Source organism: Protopterus annectens, chromosome 3.part1, assembly GCF_019279795.1.
Source record: "Protopterus annectens isolate FY-2018-M chromosome 3.part1, PAN1.0, whole genome shotgun sequence".
NCBI classification, from domain to species: domain Eukaryota; kingdom Metazoa; phylum Chordata; order Ceratodontiformes; family Protopteridae; genus Protopterus; species Protopterus annectens.
This window is the reverse complement of record NC_056732.1, coordinates 82122689-82141489: the sequence shown is the minus strand read 5'-3', so window position 1 is coordinate 82141489 and position 18801 is coordinate 82122689. Positions and strand designations below refer to the sequence as shown.

General features: G+C 40.2%; 1 protein-coding gene across 1 annotated transcript in view; it reads left to right on the top strand.

Annotated features, from left to right (window-relative positions):
• LOC122797635 (fer-1-like protein 4) overlaps window positions 1-18801 on the top strand; it is a 1984889-nt gene that overhangs the window by 165483 nt on the left and 1800605 nt on the right. The window contains exon 5 of the mRNA XM_044066179.1: window positions 17423-17597. Coding sequence (XP_043922114.1) covers window positions 17423-17597 — 175 coding nt within the window. The remainder of the gene's footprint in view (window positions 1-17422; window positions 17598-18801) is intronic.

The following is an 18801-nucleotide window of genomic DNA, read 5'->3' as shown; positions in this document are numbered from 1 at the left end:
ACAGAATGAATGGACTTAAGTTTATTAGGGTTGGATTGATAGATGGCAGATATGTGGGCAAAAAGAACCTAGAAAAAAAATTAAACTGTCTTTCTTCTTATAAACATGTAGACAGCACATCTGCACTACTACCAAGAGAAAGTTTAAACTACAGCATCTTTATAAATCTGTTTACTTGATTTATGATCTATATTATAGATAATTGCTATATGCTGTGTGTCAGCGGTAATTTCTGCAAATGTATTCCTAAAGACAGAGAGAATAGCACAGCCTGCAGGTCTTTAAAAACAACAAAGCCTGATTAGGGACTAGGGTTAGTGTGCATGATAAAAAAACATTTAGAACAAGTATTAAATCCAGTGGCGGCTGGTGACTTCAAATCAAAGGGGGGCTGCAGGAGACAGCTGAACGGGTGGGGTGAACAGGAAGGGATGCAGCCAACTAGAAACGGGAGGAGCTATGCTCAAAACCACAAAAACTAACTTTAATTAAATACGCTGCCCTGGGTGCCAAACCGTCATTATGAGAGTCCAATCAAGACAAAATGAAGTGTAGAAGAATAAAAATATTTCAATGCATTGGCTGCATGACAGCTTACTTAATATCTAGATTGAAACAAAAAGGTTGTGAGGCATGAAAAAATAAATTACTTTTTAAATACCTTACTGGAATATCAGTCAAAATCAAGTATAAGAAAAACAAGCAGCACTTAACTCAAACCACTTCTCCTTGCACTGCAGTTCTAATTATAATTTATATTCAGCTTTATTAAAGTACCAAGTAACATGCTGAAAGGAGAAATCTCTGTGATGCCCCCACTTGTAAAACTGTTTCTTATCCAAAAGAGACCTGCTGCCTGACAACTATCTACTTGTTTCATGGGGAAAACATAATCAAAGTAAAAAATGAAAAGCAAACAAGAAACAAGCTCAAGATACATTGCTTAAAGGATTACTGTACAGGTTATGGACCACACATGATTGACATTCTGTTTAGTTTACGGGTAAAGCCTGCAGAGATGACTGTAAGTCTCCAACAAGTGTAATGAGCTTCTTAAAATAATGTAATCCTGTCCTTTATTACAAATGCTGTCTTATGAATTTCAATACCCAAGGCTTATACATTATCTAATTAAGTATTCTCTGCATGGCAACAACATAAAGGCTTTCAATGTTGGCAATTCTTTAACAGTATGCTTATTAAAGCTTACTTGCATCTTATGATCTCAGACAAGCTTACCTGATGGTCATTAAAGCATTGCTACTTAAACACAGAGCAACAGGCACTTTGAGTAATAAGCATAACTCAGCAGTACAAAATATGACAAACCAGACCATTCTGAAAAATCAAGGACAGATGAAAAGCCACTGTAGTACTTGTGTCTACCTTGGATGGGGGGATATTCTGCATATTTACACTGTATAACTACTCCTTGCCTTGCTTGGACACATCCAGAGTCAATACATGGGGGAGTGGGGTGCAACAAGTATGTCACAATTTGAAATGTCTCTGGCTGACTGTGATGGCCTTGACACATTTGTCATACCTCTCAACCTCAGAGCAAGAAATCTGGACAAAGCCATACACAGAAGTGGGACAAAGGCCCAAAAATAAGAACAATTTTTAAATATTGCTCTTATAAACTTAGAAAGATAATAGAATAGGTCTTGCATTAGTATGAATTTTCTGAAGGGTATGAAATCTGAAACTGAAATGTCTGTCATTATTTTCTAACTTCAGTCTTTAATGATTTGTCACTAATATGCCAAAAAAACACAACTTTATGAAAAATGGACCAAAACCGTGATGCAAAAATATAAAATAGCCACACGATACAGCTAGGAACCTGTCAAAGAAGGGACACTTTAATATTAGTACTGCTAACTTGAGCAGCTGACAAACTAAAATAATCTACATGCATTTCTGAAATAAAAGTAATCTATAACTCTTATTATTACAGTTTTGTCTTAATTGTAAACCCTCCATGTTTTCTTCCAAAATTGCTATTTTGCGGAGGGATTATTAGGGGGAAGAGCAACATTTTGAGCCAAAATCAGAGACAGTTGAGAGGTTTGGCTATGCCTAATTCTATAAAGCAATTTATTTGCATGCACCTCTCAACCTGTTAATGCAATAAATCTGGACAAGGCCAAATATATTGGGGAAACATATAAACAGTACTAAAAATTGCTCTTCTACACAGACAACCCTCTCCTCCTCCCAACAAATTTACACAGACAACCCTCTCCTCCTCCCAACAAATTCCAACACATGTGAGAGATGCAACCATATAGCCAAACTGGAGGCTAAGCTCTCTCAACTCAGTACTGGCATAACCAGTCAGGAGGAGAAGGAAACCACACTCACTACAATTCCAGTCTCACATAGACCTACCACGACAGCAAACCAAACACATAATCACACAAAAACATACTCGGATGCTCTAAAGAAAGATCTGCCTAAGCAGCAGAGACCTCCAAAGCAGACACCCAAGCAACCGCTACCCCAAAACAAAACACGTGCAACACATATCTCACAAAGCCAGTGTGCCGAACAGTCACAGCCCTTAAGACTAAACAACACACCTGATACACTTGTAATAGGTGACTCTATCGTCAGGCACACTGACGTCCCGTTCACCAGGCTGAACAAGGAGAGGGTCACGGTGAGCAGCCTGTCGGGTGCTAGGATCCGCCACATAACACAAGCACTCAGGTCACTCCAAGGCAAGTGCAAATATGACTCAGTCATTGTCCATGCTGGTGTGAATGACCTGAGGCACCTCCCTGGACTACATGAAAAGAGACATAAAGGAGCTCTCTGAGCATGTAGCCCAGGCCGGTATGACCCTGACCTTGAGTAGCATCTTACCCTCACCAAGAATGATGCCACAATATGAAGACAAGATGATCAATTTCAACAATTGGCTTAAGTTCTGGTGTCATTCAAAGGGGATCCAATGCCTGTCAGCTTGGGATGATATGCTCGACAAGCCACGATGCTTCGCTAGGGACGGCTTGCACCTGTAACCCCTGGGCTTTCAGATATTGGCAAAGGCTCTTGTTACCCCCATAGTGCCTTTTTTTAGGCAAGGCTCAAAAGACAAACCCACCTCCATAGGTATCACAAGGGATAAGAAACTAAGAGTAATGCTACTCAACACCAGAAGTCTAAATCTCAAGATGCACGCACTTGAAACTCTCCTTAGCATGAAGAACATCGATATCTCTGCAGTAACAGAAACCTGGTTCAGGGCTCCCAAGAGCACCCCAGCACTACCAGGTTATACCTCATACCATGCTTTTCGGCCCCAAAACTTGGACTGAACCACAAAAGGAGGGGGAGTATCGATATTCATCAAAGATACCCACACCTCCAGGTTGGTGGCAAAGCACGAAGCATCAGAGACTATCCATGTGCAACTAACAGTGGGTAAAACTGCCTTCCAGTTTATAGCCTGCTACAGACCACCCTCCCAAACCCAGGAACCCCACTCAGCCTTTCTGAGAACACTGGAAAATATGAAGGTCTCTCCAAACACCATTATATTGGGCGACTTCAACTACCCAAACATAGACTGGGAGCATTACTCTAGCTCCAACACCCTAGCCCAAAGGTTCCTAGAATTTATAAACTCAAATGCTATGGAACAACTTGTTACCACTCCCACAAGAGGGGAAAACATACTGGACCTGATCATCACCAACATGGGGACTCTATGCTCCAGACCAGAAGTGTATCCCTCACTGGTAAGATCAGACCATAAACTAATCTCACTGGATATTCACATCCCGACCCCACCCCCTGCCCAGAAAACCACAGTGAAAAACTTCTCTAAAGCAAATTTCACACTCCTCAAAACCGAGGTGGAATCCTTCAAAGCCCAAGGGCCTGTGGAAAATACGGCCCAGACCTCAGAATCCTTTATAAACGCATTCTATGAACACCTTCAGGAATGCATGGATCATGCGATCCCAAATAAAACCAAGACCCAATCCTCCAAAGGCAGACGTCCTGTCTGGTGGACCCCAGCCATAAACAAACTATACAATAGAAGGAGGAAGCTACTAAATGATAGAGCAAAATCCCAAAAAGGGAAGGCATCACTAATCAGTATTAGCAAAAAACTACGGGCACTCATAAAATTGTCTAAGGCCAGCTTCGAGAGAAAAATTGCACAGGACACTAAGGATAATCACAAGGCTTTCTTTAGTTATGTTAGGAACCTGGGTGGTAATTCCCAGATATGCTCAGAATTAGTCCAAAATGACAAAAAATACACTGAACCCACAGACATTGCCAACATCCTAGTTGACAGGTTCAGCGCAAACTCCCCCCCCCCCCACCAAAAGGGCAAATATCTATCCCGGCAGAATGCTGCCCCCCTGACATCTCAGATGCTCAGGTAAGAGCTGCCCTCTCCAAAGCAAAAAACACAGCATCAATGGTACCAGACTGTATCCCGGGCTGTGTCCTACATGAACTCCAAGAAGAGCTAAACCCAAACATAAAATTACTGTTCAATCTCAGCCTTACTACAGGATATGTGCCCAAAGAGTGGCGTAGAGCAACACTGGTCCCTCTCCATAAAGGTGGTGCCTCAACGGATCCTGGAAACTATCGCCCCATAAGCCTGACTAGCTTGGTCTGCAAAGCTATGGAAAGGATCATCATGGACCTCATAAATAAAGATATTGGGGAACCTACAGACACTGGATCCTACCCAGTTCGGCTTTGTTAAGGGCAGATCCTGCCTCTTAAACCTGGTTGATTTCTTTGAAACAGTCACCAAGGCCATTGACAAGGGGAAGATGGTCCACACAGCCTACCTGGACCTCGCAAAAGCCTTCGATACAATACCCCACTCGGGCATTATAGATAAGCTCACCAGCTTAAATATAAATCCCTATGTCACTAGATGGATTGCAAACTGACTCAAGGACAGAACCCACATGGTTAGAATTGCTGGAGCCATGTCAGACTCCAAACCAGTTACAAGTGGTGTCCCACAAGGCTCAGTCCTGGGACCTCTCTTTTTCGGTATATATTTCTCGGAGGTACAGGCCAACACGGAAGGACTGTGGCTGACCAAGTTCGCAGATGACTGCAAACTGGGCGCCATAATCGACTCTCCAGCCGACACAAGCATTCTCCAAAAGGGCCTCATAGAAACAGACAACTGGTGCCAGAGCCATGGCCTCAAGCTAAATGCCAAAAAGTGTATAGTCATCCCCTTTGGCAAAAACAAAGTGCCCACAAATTACCACATATGTGGTAATCCATTAAGTACAGAAGAAGTAATTAGGGACCTGGGGACCTAAGTTGATAGCAATCTCTCATTTGACAACCATGTGGCCAAAGTGGTAAGAAAAACATTTTTTATAGCCCACCTAATCATGAAGGGATTTACATCTAGATCAGGAGAGGTCATCGTGCCTCTTTACTCATCCCTCATTAGGCCCATAATTGAGTACAATGCCCCTTTTGGGATGTACCTTACCAGACACCTGCAGCAACTGGAAAGACCCCAAAAGTACCTCACCAAGAGGATCAAAGGGCTCAAACAGATGCCATATGCTGCTCGGTTAAAGAAACTCCAGCTCTACTCAGTGGCATGCCGCCTGTTCAGAGGCGATCTGTGCCTGACGTATAAAGCCATGTCAAACCCGGAATTAATGAACATGCTGCACCTCAGAAAATCCAAATCCCATCGAGCTACGCACTCGAGAGACTTGAACCTCAGCACTGAAATAAATAGGACATGCTGGAGGGACATATTCATAACCCAGAGGCTCCCTTCACTCTGGAATAAAATCCCAGTCCAGGTTAGGCAGAGTCCCTCATTGACTCTCTTCAAGAGGAATCTTGATGAGTGGATGGGAGATCGTAGGTTTACCCCAGGTATCACTTCTGTGTCACTGTTAGACAGAGACACAGTATACTAACCTCGAAAAAGGGCATAGCAAAATAAATTTAAAATGGGTGGCGAAAGCCAAACACATTCTGGCTAGGCTTATAAATGCCCTAGGGCAGATAGCCTAGTATGAACCTATGAACCTGTGAACCTATAGCCTGAGACAGTTAACAGAATAACAGGTCTTACTTTAGCATGCATTTTTCTGAAGGTTATGAAGTCTGAAACTCAGTGTGTCATTATTTAGTGACTTAATTCCTAAATGATTTACCAGAAAACCACACATTTTATGAGGAACAAACCAAAAATAAGAAGCAAAACTCTATTCATTCTTTGAAAATCTGGACAGTTGGGAGGTATAGTTCAGCTGGGGCTGTCTGAGTTTGCCGCCCTTCCCCCTCACAAAATCATGGTCGAATGGAGCCTCCCCCCTGCAGCCATTCCAATGATCCATTACTTGGCTATTTCACTCCATTTACCATAAACACTAATGTGCATACTGCTTTACTTCTATGATGATTTGGACTTCATTTGAAAGTTTTATTTTGCATTTTACAGCACAAACACTAAGTCATCTGCTAAACAAAGCAATGCAGTCTCACAATGAAAACAGACTTAGCATTAAAACTTCTCTGCCCTTGAAACTCACATTCATTGAAACAGCATTGAAACCCACATTCAAAGAAAATACATTTTGCCAGTGGCAGATAAAGATTAATTCTGGGCTGTTTTCAAATCATATGCCCCTTGCATATGAAACATACATGTGCTCTTTGATACACCTTCCTGATTGTACTAAATTATATTCCTTGTACAATACAGTAGAGTTGTTAGAGGGCGTTTTAAATTTATTAAACAATGAAACAAAATGCATGCACCAATAATGACAAAACTGCCCAATTAAGAACATTTTTCCAGTAAAGAATGAAACAAAATGCATGCACCCATAATGACAAAACTGCCCAGTTCAGAACATTTCCATCATAAAAGTCTACTCAAATTTCTACAGTCCACCATTATCAGTAAATATGCACAATTCTACAGTCTACCATTATCAATAAATATGCACAATCTCTGAAGAAGTAAAAGTCATCTAAATAATTCCACATTAAAGAAATCTGTAACTAATGAAGAGGTTTTTGCTAGCAAACACCTTTATATTTCATGGTTTCATCGAAAAATAAAGTGTCTGTTGCCCCTGAGGAATAAATTGCCTATATTACATTAAAAAATTATAAGCTAGTAATATTGCAATAGGAAATGAATGGCAAACTGATAACAGGCTCATAGTATCTTCGCCAAGGAAGACATTGTCAGTACGGCAGCATCCACCCCTTGTGGGAGTAGAACAACCAGCCTTCTGCATCAAAAGCAAGTACACAACCTGTTGTGCTATTAACAATGCAAGCAGATGTAGCATAAGCAGCACTAAACTTCTCTTCCCCTGCAGCTCTCAGCTCCTTGTAAAATCTACTCAATACTCAACTGCATCTCAACTTCGCAGCACAAGAAATCTGGAAAAAGCCAAAATTTATTGGGGGGGGTCAAAAGCCCCCAAACCAGGGACACATTAAACATTGCTTGTATATTCTTGGAAAGTTGCTAGAATAAAATGCTGTTTTACCACCATGCATTTTACTGCCAAGGCCCTTGTGCAAAACAGTCAGAGCAACATACCGCTACGCCAAATCATCTGCTTTGTGAAAGAAAAATGCTGTGTTACCACCATACATTTTACTGCCAAGGTCCCTGTACAAAACAGTCAGAGCAACATACCACTATGCCATATCAGCTGCTTTGTCAAAGAGAGGAAGACTGAAACTTAAATGGCTATCATTTAGTGAATTCAGTTCTCACCATAGCTGTCAACCTCTTAGTACAAAACACCTGGACAAACCCAGTAATGAGGGAATACAGCCCTCAAACATATTCAGTGAATTCAGTTCTTGCCATAGCTGTCAACCTTAGCACAAAAAACCTGGACGGAGCCAATAATGGGGGAATACAGTCCCAAAAATAGGGACAAATTTCAAATATTCATCTTATAAACTTAGAAAATTGCTAGAATAAAAGGTTGTGTTACTATGTATTTTCTGCAGAACATGAAGTCTGAAATTCAAATGCCTCTCAATTTTACTTCTGATGGAACAAAAACAATTTTCAGCAGATGCCAGGGAGAAATACTGCAGACACATCTTTGTAAAATGGCAGGACACCAGAGCAAATCCACACAAACACAGGGAGGAGATGCAGACTCCACACAGAAGGCACCCCAGCCAAGAATCAAACTAGAAATCCTATAGTTGTGAAGCAACAATGCTACCACTGCACCATCAAATACATATGGAATTAAACATTCAGAAACCTGAAGTCTGAAATTCAAATACCTGTCAATTTTATTTAACATTTGTTAACCAGGACAGCCTGACTTGGAACAAAAAAACAATTTTCAGCAGAGGCCCAGGACGAAATAATGCAGACATGTCTTTGTAACATGGGAGGACACAAAAGCAAACCCACACAAACACAGGGAGAAGATGCAGACCCCACACATAAGGCACCCAAGCCAAGAATCAAACCTAAGAACTTGCAGCTGTGAGGCAACAATGAGGCATCAAATATCAAGCATTTAAACATTTAGAAACCACAGATATTATGAGGAATAGAACAGATAAAATATGGGGCAAAAATCTGCATATTTTTTTACAAATGGTGGTGGATAGTGAATTCAGGCCCTTAACACCTGCATACAAGGTACAGGGTTCAAGCCTGAGGTATTCCCTACCACACCACCATGAGTTTGCTCTAGCCACCAGTATATAGCAACTGGGGCATTTCACACACACACACACATTTGTTTAAATGTGTCCAGACCCGAATCTATGAAGCAGCAGTACAATTCAAGTCCACCCTCCATGCAGCAGCCAGTAGCCCACTCGAAATCCAAGTCCCTCCATGAAGCAGCCAGTAGCCCGCTCAAAAATCAAGTCCCAAGCCCACGATGAACATAATCCCCCGCAAGAGCTTAAAACTCACCTCACCTCTCTCCTGATTGGTCCTGTCTGCTGATGAAGCTGTCTGGAGCTCCTCTGTTCTGTGCGGTCATCACTGCACAGATTCCTGGGCATCTGCGGGGCAGAAATGCCTTAGGCAGTCTGAGTTTGCACAAATTCCTGAGCATCTGTGTGTCTGAGTGCATCCGCGCATGCACGGAGTTAGTTCCAGGACTCGTGAAAATAAATGTTTGTTTTCTTTAATTTTATGTTTTACAGTCTGTTTTCTTTTTGTTTCTAGGTGGGAGGGCTGCAGTCCTATAGCACGAGCCACCCCTGGTGCTAGTATGTGGCTAAATCTTGGCAGTGCAAGATGCTTATCAAAGCTTTGCTAAGCACCACCCATACATTAGAAATATGCTTAAAGAGGCTGTCTTTCCAAAATTTGCAATGCAATCATGATTTTCCATGTACTAAAAACAGTAATTAAAATGAAAAAGAAAAGAAAAAAGCAAACTGTTAGAAAAACATCAGGAGTATTCAAAAAAGATGAAAATGAAGTCAAATATTGCAGCTGCATGTATATGTAAAATCATGAAGAAAAAGAAAACTTGACAGCAACATGCAAAAGAGAAAAGAACCTAGTTCTAGATGCTAAAGATAATAAAAGAATGTTCAACAAAATGTGAAATAATAGATGTACAGAATATGATTGAAAATAATTTTTCTAATATTGCTAAGCTATATAGTAATAGATGTAATACTGTTTACAGTATTGCAAGATTTGCACAATATGTTAACAAAGCGTCTGCTGCAAAAATAAATCAGACATATTTAAAATAATATCAGAAGTCTATTTATTTTTAGCACCATAAAAATAAACAAGCAATCAAGGAGAGATGGTAAAACAACAATTAACTGAAAAACCTATTGACATAAGGTTATGGAATTATAGTCAAAAATGAAGTAAAACTGCTACAGAAACCTGGATTCCAAGTGACTGCTATGGAGCAGCAGTAGCTCCATTTCTAAAGACAACGGCATCCAAACAGACCTTTATAGTTATAAACCAGTCATTAGTCTAATCTGTAGAAAGATATTTGGAACAACCTTCTATGCAAAGCTAAGACATGAATTAGACATAAAAAATACAGCAGATGTTTGTCAACATGTGGACTATTACCTGAAACCAGCCGCCAGGGATCTGTTTCAATTTTGAAAGCATGTTTGGCAATGGAAGATGTAATGTATTGATCAGTTTAGTTTTACAAATTATATAGTGTTAATTAGGTTTATTAAGACTACAGATCCCTCAATTCTTTTTACATATGGAATGTTCCAGATTGAACTAGAAACTAAATATTGGGCACAAGGATTCTCCACACTGAAGCAATACCAGTATTACAATTTGGTTGTGAAACAAAGTACTCAGTATAAATGCAGTGCAGTCTGACTACTACTTGTCCTTGATACTGACACAATATGTTGCAGTACATCTGATGGCAGTCCTTTAATGATAGGTTCATCGGAGATTACTAGGCTAGTGGCTCAAGAGCCCTTACAAGCCTAGTCAGTTTTACCCAGATTTTACCCAATTTTCTATCCCTAGGGGAAAGATAACAAAGGTCACCAAGCGGAGTTTTGACTATTTTCACAGACTGCCTCTGTCCGTAAGGGATGTGGACACCATCCCAGGAGTGAATCTGCAATTTCCATGTATTGGCCCAGAATGTGCTTGAATGTGGTCAGGGAAAAACTCTGCTTCATGTGAATAGGAGTCCTATTCCAGAGGAGTGGTAATCTCTATTACACATATCTGCATCTGTAGCATGATCTATTTATGTCAGAGATCAGATTTAGATCTTTGGAGCCAGTAACCTTCTCACAGTTAGTTTTGCAAATATGCAACATTTCTATCAGGGCTGGATCAGAGACTGCCTTGAAGGTCAGACCAGTGATAGGGCTTTTAATTGATCCATATATGACATATTGGTTATACCCTGTATTTTTTGGTGAGAAACCTCTGACAATGGTCCAACTGTTGCATGTACCTGTCAAGGTACATGGCAAATGGTGCATTGTACTTGAGTGTTGGTCTGATGAAGGCTGAGTACAGTGGTACTATGGCATCCTTAGATCTGGATGCCATGCCCTTATTTATAAGCAGAGCCACATAGAAGGATTTCCTTGCCACTGGGGATACCTGGTGGTCAAAGTTTAGATTTCTATCTATCAGAGTACCCAGATCTCTCATTACTGAGTCCAATCTTTGGGGGGGGGGGTGTTATCAATGTTATAGTTTGCAGAGGTATTTGATTTCCTAAAGGGTGTTATAATGCACTATTTCACATTTAGTTTGAGACCATAGCTTTGACACCTATCATTAATCTGCATCAGACCTTGCTGTAGGATATCAACATCATTTGGGGAGTCAATGATTACCTCCCCAACTTGCAGTCATCAGCAAACTTGGTCTACCAAAGGCCATCTACATTTACCTTGATATCTGAGAAGTATATTCCAAACAGGAGGTGGCCCAGCACTAAGCCCTGTGGTACTCCACTGGTGACTGACCTTGCTGGATGTGGATTCCCCCACTCTAACAACATGTGCCCTATCCATAAGCCATTTGGCTATCCATCTTGTGATGTAGAGGTTTATGCCCAATTGTGTGAGTTTATCTATAATACTTGAGAGTGGTATTGTGTCAAATGCCTTGATCCAGGTCAAGGTAGGCAGTATGCACTGTCTTGCCCTCATCCATGGCCTTTGTGAACTTCTCAAAGAAGTCCTTTGACAAAGTCAAACTGGGTTAGGTCTAGAGACTGGAGATTTCCTATGACATTATTAATGAGGTCCGTGATTATATTTTCCATAGCCTTGCATATGAGGCTAGTGAGACTTATGAGTCGGTAATTTCCTGGGTCAGTTGATGGTCTCCCCTTGTGCAGAGGGATGACTGTTGCTGCCCTCCACTCTACTGGAACAATGCCTGTTTGGAGACTGTGGTGAAATAAAGATCTGAATGGGTCTGCTAGGTCATGTTTCAAGCTATTTAATAGGTACCCTGGGATTCCATCAGGGATTTTTTCTCTGTTGTGCTCCCTCCCACTTACTACTAGACAGGAGTCTCTTCCCTCTTTTGTATAGTCTATTTATGCCAGGGGTCCACCTGCATGGCTTGTTTTTCCTGCTAGACCTGGGTTTAGATTAATCAGGTACTGACATTTCTATGCAGTTGTTTAAGTGGATATACAGGGCAATTGTGTATTCTTCTGCATAAGCCTCTTTGTTTTCAGGGGTAGGGGAGCTTTAAATTATTTATGCTATCACTTAATAGGAGGTAATTTGCCTTGGAAAAATTCTTTAGGGTTTAGGGTTTGATGGGGTACTATGGTTTCATTTATTTCAAAGGGGGCCGAATTATGATCTGATCTTACTAATGAGGACATTACCTGGGGGGATGCAACTCTCCCACGTGTTTGTTAGTACTATGTCAAGGATATTTGAGCCCCTAATGGGAGTGCAGACCAGCTGGTTCAGAGTATTTGCATTGAGAAAGTCCAGGAATCTTTGAGCCTATATGTCAGTGGTCATATATGTTTTCCAGTTTATGGACGGGTAGTTAAAATCACCCATGGGTAGTGTATTGGGCTGAATAGTAAGTGACTCTAGTAACTTCAGGTATGCCGAGTGGTTTCCATAGCTCATGGTTGGGGACCTGTAGCTAACAATGATATGGATGGGGATTTTGCCTATGGTCGGCTAGACAATGAGTAGCTCAAGTGAGTCATGCTGCTAGACCAATCTAGAGGTGTGATTGCTTTTTATGTAAATGCAAACACCTCCTCCTTTTGTTTTTGTCTTTTCAGAGGGTGGTCTGAATATGTGATAGGCATTGTAGCTTTGCACTGCTGGGGTGTTTCCACAACCTTGAACTACATCTCTGTAACTGCACAGATGTCAGCATTCTCCAGGGTAAGGAGAGCTTCCAGGGAGTACAGTTTCTTTTTAAGGCTTTTAGCACTAAGCAGTAGTGCCTTCAGCTTGGCATTAAAATAATTTGTTACATTGCTAGGTCTGTTGATTTGGCACTGCCTAAAAAAGGCACTATGGGGGTGGCTAATGCCTTGGCCAGTATTTGAAAGCCTAATGGTGACAGGTGCAGACCATCTCTGGCAAAGCAGCATGGTCTGTTTATCATGATGTCCCAGGCTGACAAATACTGGATCCCCTTGGAATGACACCAGTAGCTAAGCCGATTATTGAAGTCAATCATTTTCTATTTGCATTGTGGTATCATTCTTCATGAGGGTAGAATGATGCTCAAGGTGAGGCTCATAGTAGCCTGTGACACGTATTCAGAGAGAATAATCATTTTCTATCTTCCTATAATCCAGGGTGGTACATCTCAAGTCATTCACTCCCACATGTTGTGGTTGAGTGACCTGAGTCCCTGCATGATCTGGCAAATCTTGGCCCCTGATAGGCAACTGACTGTAACCCTTTCTTTATCTAACCTAGTGAAGGGGCATCCACATGTCTCACTATAGAGTTCTGTATGACCAAGATGTTTGAATGTGTGGTGTTTCACCTTAGGGGCTTGCTTGTGGAGACACTGTGATGTGTATTTTTATGTGTAGTGGTTGGTGTTGAATAGGTTTTGTTTGCATGTGGTTTCTGAGAGCAGTGTACAGAAGGCATCTGAGTAAGTTACTTGTGATTACCTCCACATATGTGGGTTTATGTGTCGAGACCTTATTTAGTGAGAGAAATGATGTGCTTACGATGACAACCTGTCATTTGATTTGCAGTATGTGAGAGTCATGTCTCAATTTTCATAATGTAACTACTTCTCTCACACACTGTGTTTGTTTGTTTCTGGATTAAGTGGTTGTCAGCATACATGAGACAATTGCTACATTGCTTCAGGATGCCCATGTCCACCCGGCTGGCCACAGAGATAGAAGGAAAGTTCCTATCCATGGTTTCAGTTTTTTTATTTTGGGTTTAATCAGGGAGAAGAGTGGGGAGATTTAACTGGACTGGAATCATAGCACACGGGTGAAGAATGGCTGTTATACTCAGTGTGAACTGCAAGTATCTAACAAGGTGATGCTGCTCTCTGCACAGCTCAAATGCTCCTAGAGCAGCAGAGTGACTGGGGAAGCTTGAAGAGATAGTTATTCTAAGATAAATTTTAACTTGATAGCTAGCATGTGTGTCTATACAGGGCATTGCTGACTACCGCTGTGCATAGAGCAGCTTAGAATAAACACTGGGCTTATACAGAATCAGGAAAACAAGTTTTATAAACAGCAAGGGCTACAAACTAATCAGGAAACCGCACAATCAACTTTCACTCAACAAACTCAGCATCAGCGGCTGCCACACCTGAATGTCTGGTTTATGTTATTATAAAGTTTGTAAGGAATGTAACCTGTAGCTTTTGCCATGAGCTAAATTGTTAACATTTCAGTTAATAATGAAACAGAACACAACTAAAGGAGAAGGTATAGGAGTAAACAAATCCACAGAGTACAATATAAGGTAACAGACAATTAGTCTTTTTACCTTCTTTTTTAAAAATAGCCAGTTATAGTATACATTGACTGCTTCTGCTCTCTAGCACATAACATTCTGTACAAGTACACACAGCATGCAAAATCCCACAGCAGGAGGAGCACAGTAGTAAAGTGCACACTAGATACTTCCTACAATAAGTACCACGGTGCAGTTTATTACTGTAACATTATGTGCACTAGATGTGTACCTGCTGCTCTGCAGCAGAAGACAAACATCAAGGCATTTCAATGGTATGTATGCATGTCTAAGACTGAGAAATAAAGTCTGCAGCTCATAGGCATGCATATGTACTTTTCTTTATCTCTGCATATGTCATTGAAATAGATCTACATAGTGTCTATCTCCTACTGGATGGAATGTTGCAGTATGTTTACTGTGAGTAAAGAGAACAGTGATTGTGGTAACAAGTGTTACAACACCACAGGAGCCTCTGCAACTGGGATTTTTCCTACCAAACAAAACTGTGTTTTTCTGCTACTATTTTGCATTTTGCACTGATATTCTTGCTGAGCTACTGATCAACAGAAAAGGAGGATTGGTCTAGTTAGAAGTACACTGCCAATTGTTAGTATATGGTTCTAATCCCACAAAATATGGGAGCTGGAAACTAAGGCCTGTTATGCACAGTTGTCTTTGTGTTTCTGACTTTTGATCCATCTGTGAAGGGGCGTCATTTGTATGTCTGCTCTGTACACAGAGTACTGTGGCTACACAATGGGATATTACTGAATACACAGTCTTACCTCTCTGTGAAGCAGTCTTTTTGAATCACAGATGGCTTTGGTATGTGCTTTTGCTGTGTACAATCTCTTCTCCGTGTGGCACAAATGTTTATGATAATCATAATGTGTTTTTCAGTAACAATGGCAAAGAATCATATGCATTAGACATGCATAGTTGTTGGCACCATATGCATAATTCTTTATAACAAACTTTACTTATGGACAGAAGCATTTTGTCACATTATCAAAATATTTCAGAAATTCATAACTATCAATATTGATTAGATGGAGATCCATTTTAGATCTCTGTGCTTAGTATGTTAATAATTTTCATGGAAAGTATCTCCCACGCTTGATTTTTTTAATCCCAGATTTGGACTATTATGGAAAAATATTTTTTTCTCCAGTAGAGAACACTTTGTAAAGCACTGACTGAATATAACTATACGCCTGGGTCCTTTCAGTATTTTAGGTTAATTATAGGGAACAGTTGTATAGTTTTCACTCATCCATGTCCTTGCTGCATTGACCTAAACCAGAATGATTACATGATTATTGCAGCAGACATAGATTTACTTCATTTATTTGGAGACTACAGAACATCAGATATATTGATACATGATAACAATAGATATAGATATATGTGTATATGTACACTGCCTCTTTTAGACCATCTTAGCAGAGAAACACCAGCTCCACTGGCACAGAGGTCCAGAGCCCTGTCTGCAACCCAAGTAATCCAAGTCTGATCAGCATCTTGGGCACCTGCTCTGACTGGTGTGGAGCAGGAGAGGAATAAAATGGCTGATGCCTGTTCACCCTTCTTTAGGGAGGGGAGACAGTTTGGTTGTGAGTTGTTGCAGAGTGTTGTCCGTAGTGGACCCAGAGAGCATGGGAAAATTGCTGCCAGGTAAACACGTGGAAGGATCAGAATTCGGGAGGTGTCATTACAGAAGTCTGGCAGTCCCTTGCAGTATTTCAATACACATCCATGTGGGTTTCATGGATGGAAGCCTGCATATCCAGGAAGTGAGGGCAACCCAATAAAACTCCATTCCCACATATAGATGATAGTATCACTCACTACCGGCCCAAACCCACAAACCTCACTTCCAAATGAGCAAATGGCTCAAGTGAACAGAGGGAGGGAGGCTTGATGCTCAACCTGGAACTGCAACAACAACAAAAAAAAAATAGAAACACATTTAACAGAGAAATAAACTGCTATTGTAAAGCAGCATTTTCTCCAGTGTGGAAATAAATCATTTACTCACTAATTACATCCGGCTGCCTTTGAGACAGGCTTACAATTAAAAGCATTGCCTCCTCAATGTCTCTTTCATAAAAATAAGTAATTTAATATTTAAGTATGGTTTAAAGAGCTCTTAAATAAATTCATTTAAAATTGATTGACAGAAACAAATGAAATGATGGCTTTGGGACAATTATATTTTCATGTACAGATACTTATTTGCATTATGTAAGAGTGGCACGTTTTCAGATTGTTATTTATATCATGGTCATATTTTGGTCCTAGTGAAGAAGCAGTTAAAAGATAAAATTACAGTGACCTTTCCCATTTTAGCAGTTTTATCTGCCACTCGTCCGAAGCTCATTATTTCACTGGCACTCTTTCTGGTGTTGTTTCTTCTACTTTCCCCATCTTCAATATTACCTAATTACATTCGGACAAATCCATTTCTAGTAAAACTCTTTGGCTTCCATAGGGTGTTAGAACATTAGATGTTCCTCTGAGTAGCTGGTCCCCATAATCTGAACACCAACTAAGTAGCAGAATACCAGTTTAAAACTACCTTGAAAAAGATACAGAAGTAACACCCCTCATTCTTTGAATCATATGCTAAGTTAAAAAAATAACTTTGAAGATGCTTCACATCTGTCAAATAAAGCTAATCTTCTGAATGTCTGTTTTAACATTACTAGCTAAAAAGACTGTATAGTGTTATCAAAATTATTTTTTGAAGATGATCATGGAAACGTGTTTTAGTATTATTAGAAAAAAATATAGTACATGGTTCCAGTTATGAATAAGGAAGAACATTTGTCATATCTACATGAAACTCAACTTAGCTGTTAGTAAATATACCAAGGAGTTGTCATTATCCAATTGCAGTCAGTGTGTCATTGCATCTTGCTGTCTGAATTTTACAAAATATGACTTTTAACTTGACTCCATATTTCTTTAGGAACTTAATGCTGCCAAAAGGAATTCCAGCAGAAAGACCTTGGGCATCTATTTGTATTAGGATTTATAAGGCTGAGGGTCTTCCCAAAATGAACTCAGGAATTATCTCAAAATTTATAGGAGAAGGCAAAGTCTTCATAGACCCAAAAGTGGTGGTCATATTCAATGGCCAGCAGGTATAATCATTTTTGCTTATAACCATATTTCTTTAGTGCTTCCAGTGTTTTTGCTTCTTTGTGTTGTCATGTACAGTTTCACATTGTTACTGAAAATAATGTCTAAAGTGAATACTATAGCACATAATATTTGAGATGCTTATTGCGATGACCCACCACTGGACCAGTAATCAAGGAGCCTCAATCCATGCCACTGGCAACAGTGGGAGATGTACACTTGGAAGTTAGCAAGTACAAATACACAATATTTCCAAATGCAGCTCTCTGCATCAAGTGAAATTTCCCTTAACATCACACAGAAACCACAGTCAGTCCGGGGCTGCTTTCTCCCTCTTTCTTCAGATCCCAATAAGACTCCCCACTGCCACAGCTATAGAGTTGAGATCTCAGCTGAGTGACTAAGCCAAGACCTTCAGTACCCTCTCTGTCCAAGTGCTTCATGTCCCTACCCAAGTAGCTGACACACGCACACACTCTTTGAGGTTTGATTTACACACACACACCTGGGAAAAGCTTGCACAGGTTTACTAGTTATGCTCCCTTCTGCCCAGACTATAATGTAGTCATTACTGTGACCAGTCACTCCTTATCAGCTACTTTAAAGCCCTTAACATAGGTTGTCCAATCTTACTGTGTAATATTAACACAAATGGTAGTTTGGCCAAGAGCAAGGCTATTAGGAGTGGCCCACACAGTGTCACCCAATAAATATACAAGTACTCTCAAAACTTAAATATCTCTACATAGAGCAGCCACAATAAAATGATTAAATATATTTAATAATAAATAATAAAATAGCAAGACCATACTAAATATATATTCACAGTGACATCAGAGTTCAAAACCACAGGAATATTTAAAACAACATTGCAGGACAATCTCAAATAAATAAATAAAAATATCTAAACTAAGTTTTACTATATTCCTGACTGTATCTAAGAGAATTAGTATTCCCTAGTAATGTACTATTAGAGCAAAGCAGACATGGTAAATGGATCTTCTAATTGTTGTCAGGTTCAAGACACAATACAGAATGCTCTGTCTCACTATGAGACTTCTCAAATTAATATCTAAAATATTAATTCTGGGATAGCTTACAGAATGACATCATTTCTTGTCATCTGACTGCTAGTTCCCTGGCCAAACAACCATCGATGAAGCTGGCAGTATTTAGCATCTACCTGTAAAAATATACTGACAAGGG